The sequence below is a fragment of the Dipodomys ordii genome, unplaced genomic scaffold (assembly GCF_000151885.1).
Source record: "Dipodomys ordii isolate 6190 unplaced genomic scaffold, Dord_2.0 Scaffold74, whole genome shotgun sequence".
In the NCBI taxonomy this organism is placed as follows: domain Eukaryota; kingdom Metazoa; phylum Chordata; class Mammalia; order Rodentia; family Heteromyidae; genus Dipodomys; species Dipodomys ordii.
Window position 1 is genome coordinate 2,753,319 of NW_012267290.1, and position 4,292 is coordinate 2,757,610.

At 44.2% G+C, this 4,292-nt stretch overlaps 1 protein-coding gene across 1 annotated transcript; it reads left to right on the forward strand.

Moving 5' to 3' along the window:
* The first annotated feature begins 345 nt into the window (after positions 1-345).
* LOC105991554 (beta-defensin 106-like) lies at positions 346-2,806 on the forward strand. The gene is made up of 2 exons (XM_013024206.1): positions 346-394; positions 2,655-2,806. Exons 1-2 carry the CDS (start codon positions 346-348, stop codon positions 2,804-2,806), a joined length of 201 nt encoding a protein of 66 aa, XP_012879660.1.
* The last annotated feature ends 1,486 nt before the right edge of the window (positions 2,807-4,292 follow it).

Below are 4,292 nucleotides of genomic sequence, written 5' to 3' on the forward strand. Positions count from 1 at the left end.
AGACTTATCAGAAGCACTGCAGCGCTGTGTCATTTACTTGCTACACACATAAACGGTGCCGGGAGTCGAGACGGCTCAAAGCTATTTGAGCTAGATGTTTATGTCTTTATCTTTTCCTCACTGAGGATATTTATACTCAGTCAGAGAAGTTAGTCATTGGCTGGCACCCACGGAGCATTCTGAGTTTTACGTAGCAGAGTTTGGAAGCACGCTCATCTCTGACAAGCCTCACTGATCAAGATATCATTCACTTAAAAAAATCATTTGTCCGGGGAAATGTATAAATGTGGGTGTCGCTGACCTTTCCCCAGGGCATTGTGCTGACATCCCGTGAGTCTCCAGGTCATGAAGACTTTCCTTTTCCTCTTAGCTGTTCTCTTCCTCCTGGCCCCAGGTAAATAAAATGCGTAATGAGTGTCTTCACGGGAAGGTGCTCAGAGGAATGGTGCAGAAGGCTCACCCCTGCTGGCACTGGACTGGATCAAGTCTAGAATCAAAGGCTGCCTGGTCTGGTTGTCCTGCAGGGGAGAGCTTGCTACGGAAGGCCGCGTCCTGGTCAATCTCCCAGTGGTCCTCGGTGCTTCCCGTTGGACTCTAGGCAAGCTTGTCACGGGCTTGAAAGAACTGGAGAGTGCAGTGGAGGAGCCTTTCAGCTCTCCTTACTAACACAGCACAACAAAAACAGGCCAAAAATCAAAATCAAGGAAAAAGCTCAAAGATCCCTAAGGTTAAAATAAAGGGGAAAACGGGAAAAATCTATGGTTATGGTATTCCATGTGTATGTAATAGGGAGAGAGAGAGAGAAAGAGAGAGAGAGAGAGAGAGAGAGAGAGGACAAAGGGATCTGGAGGATTCATGGCTCTCCTGGAGTTTGGAGAAATGGCGTAATGTAGATTGTCACTTGTCAATCATATCCGATAAATCTGAATAGTGTAGTAAAAACTTCATGTAATGAAATGCATTTGCTGTCCAGAGGCAGAGCCTTGAAGGAAATCTCTGCCCTATTACAAATGTAATGATTCTCAGAGGAAAAAAAAAGTGTGTGGCAGGTGCGTTTTATAAACATTCTGTAGACACAGACGCTGAGACTCGGTGGCTAGGCATCTTCTCAGAGTCCTACAGGCCAGGCTCAGGGAGCCAGGACTGGAGCCAGCGCTGCCGTGGTGCAGGGAAGCACCGTGGGCATCTTCCCGTGGTAGGACTCAGCTTCCGGGAAACGCCCAGGGGTCCATCTGTTCCTTCTCGACATAAAGGTGCATGTCGCGATCCAGGTCAGGTTCCAGGGAGCGGGAGGAAGGGCTTCTCAGGATCCAGTGTATCCAAATTTGTTCTGGATGCGAGAGTTGTTTCAACCTATGTACATTTCTCAGGATTTTCACATGAGCTGCTCGTATCCCTGGTCTGTTTTATGTTTCTATGTACAGAGATTCTGTGTTAGAACATGGGGACGTAGACCTTCAGAATCAATGACAAATGGACTCTGCTGGCTTCACAAGAGTAACCAGAGGTCTTTCCTTTCCTTTCCTTCCTTTCCTTCCTTCCTTCCTTCCTTCCTTCCTTCCTTCCTTTCTTTCTTTCTTTCTTTCTTTCTTTCTTTCTTTCTTTCTTTCTTTCTTTCTTTAAAGAGATCACTCATACTCATAACTTATTCAACCTAAGATTATATAACATAGTTATCCAGTATATAAAAATGAAGCCAACCTATTTATGTGACATATGCACACATGTACTCATGCACAGAATCTCAGTATGGATGTCTGTAATGGTCCTTTGGAAGTCTGTGGTATGGGCTCAGTGGGTTGGTATGGCCCAGATGCTTCCTAAGCTAGATACACCAATGCCAGATAATGCATAGAACATTGAACTACCTGAATTAGGTGTTTCACCTGTTGACATTAGATGCTAGCCTTAGCCTAAAGCAGACTGCTCTTACAATTGCTACTGATAAAATGCTAAAGGCAGAACTGGAATTCTGTTTCAAATAAGTGAAAAGTCTTAGGGAGTCAGTACCAACATGCTGCCCCCCCCTTCTACTGTAAAGTCTGTTTTCTATAGTCCACTTTTTTTTGATGAAAAGTGGAGGAGAGATCAGCCCCAGCCTTTACAAGCAGCCTCTTCAGGACCTACTCCAGTAAACATTTTCCTCTCTCTCTCTCTCTCTCTCTCTCTCTCTCTCTGTATATGTATATAAACACACATACACATATACATATATGTATATACACATACATATGTACAGATACATTTGCCCTCTTAATGTTAGACTTGATTACTTTCCCTAGCTTCAGATCTTGCTCTACTTGAATCTCAAGGAAGTTCCTTACTCTAGAACTGTTTACAGAAACACATCGGCAAATATCCCAATAGATGTGGATGAAAGGCTATTGGCAGCTATTTCCAGAGAGCCTAATACATGTTCAAAGAGAAAGCAATTCATTTTGGTCTTTTACTTGCATGGCCAAAAGACAGAAGTACCACACAGAAGACATCCCCCCACAACCCCCAATTCTCCCCCCCCATCCACCAGCTGGGGAAGGGCTGAGGCAGCTTTCAGGAAGTCCCCCTGGAAGTGCTGCCACCTGCCAGGTAACTAAACACGCTTGGCAATGAGCAGATCCTGGCTAACCCGAACAAATCCTTCCTTCCCTCTACAGCCAAGAATGCATTTTTTGATGAGAAATGCCTCAAACTTAAAGGAAGATGCGGGAATTCTTGCTACAAAAATGAAGAACTCGCTGGTCTCTGCCAGAGGGCTCTGAAGTGCTGTGTGACCATCGAGCCCTGTGGGCGGAGCGACTATGAGTGAAAGTGGTGAGCACTGGAGACTCGGCTGCCCAGAGGGCTGATCGACTTAGCTTCTTTTCACTCTGGCATCTGCTGCTGAACGTATACTTAAGTAAAAATAAATGACTTGTTCTGTCCTGTGTCAAGGGCTTCTTGGTTTATTTTATTGTCAAAAAATTTTTGTGGGAAGGTAATTTTCATAAAGATAGATTCCATTTTTCTTAAAAGGGAAATAGCAAAGATTTTTCATTGACGGGTAGCTTCATCTCAGCCAGTCGACCCCAACCAAATTCCTGAGATGAAAAAGAGCTACAGACAGATGACAGGCAGGTAGATAAGAAGAAGGAGGAGGAGAAATAGTTGAAGGAGAGAAGAAGGGAGGGAACGAAGAAAGAAGGGAAGGTAGAAAATAAGGATAAAGAGAAGAGAGGGAAAGAGGAAGGAAAAAGGAAACTCAGGAGGAAGGAATAAAAGGAATAAAAGAAAAAAATGTATAAATAGAGCCAAGTGACAATGGCTCACGCCTGTAATCCTAGCTACTCTGGAGGCTGAGATCTGAGGATCACAGTTGGAAGCCAGCCATAGCCAGAAAAGCCTGTGAGATTCTTATCTCCAATAAACTACTCAGAAAAGGCTGGAAGTGGAGCTATGGCTCAAGTGGTAGAGCAAAAGAAGCTCAGGGACAGCACCCAGGCCTTGAGTTCAAGCCCATGAACAGCAAAATAAAAATAAGGGTAAGTAGGTAGACAGCTATAGTAATATAATAAATGAGATGGATGATCGATAATGGAAATATAAGTGATAGGAAGATAAATAGATGGATACAGATATCAAAGACTTTCATGTATCACACCTGTTTAAATTAATTATTTTGATTTCATTTCTTTAATTGGGCCAATGGGACATTTCTCATGGATTGCCTCCTACCCATAATTCTGAGATTAAATTTACTCATGGTAGAAGGCCTATAAACATCCCTATGATTCTCAGTAGCACCCAGATCTTACTCCCAATCCTCTTCCTCCTCCTCCTCCTCCTCCTTCTTCTTTGTTGGTTGTGGGGCTTGAACTCTGGGCCTAGGCACTGTCCCTCAGCTCTTCAGCTCAAGGTGAGTACTCTACCACTTGAGCCTCAGCCCCACTTCCGGCTTTTTCTGCTTATGTGGTGCTGTGGAATCGAACCCAGGGCCTCATGCATGCGAGGCAAGCGCTCTACCACTGAGCCACCTTCCCAGCCCTGGCAGATTAATTTCTGAGTTGATGTCTTAATGTCATCTCCATACTCCAATATATCCCTTCAAAGCCTGTGTCTAAAATGAATCCCTTCAATGGTGTTACGAATCGATTAAGAGACTCCATCCTCTGTAACAGCATTACATCCCTTATAAAAGGCATGATGAGGTGCTTCAGCAGGCCTCTTCTCTTCGGTGGAAACACTGTATTCCTCTTCTTGGGATAGATGCAACACTGGAACATTTTGCTGAACACTGTACTCCACTACTGTCTTAG

Excerpts from the sequence above, each read along its gene's own strand:
- LOC105991554 (XM_013024206.1), top strand. The coding sequence starts at position 346 with ATGAAGACTTTCCTTTTCCTCTTAGCTGTTCTCTTCCTCCTGGCCCCA. Across the intron at positions 395-2,654 it reads TCTCTTCCTCCTGGCCCCAG|CCAAGAATGCATTTTTTGAT; the intron begins GTAAATAAAATG and ends TTCCCTCTACAG.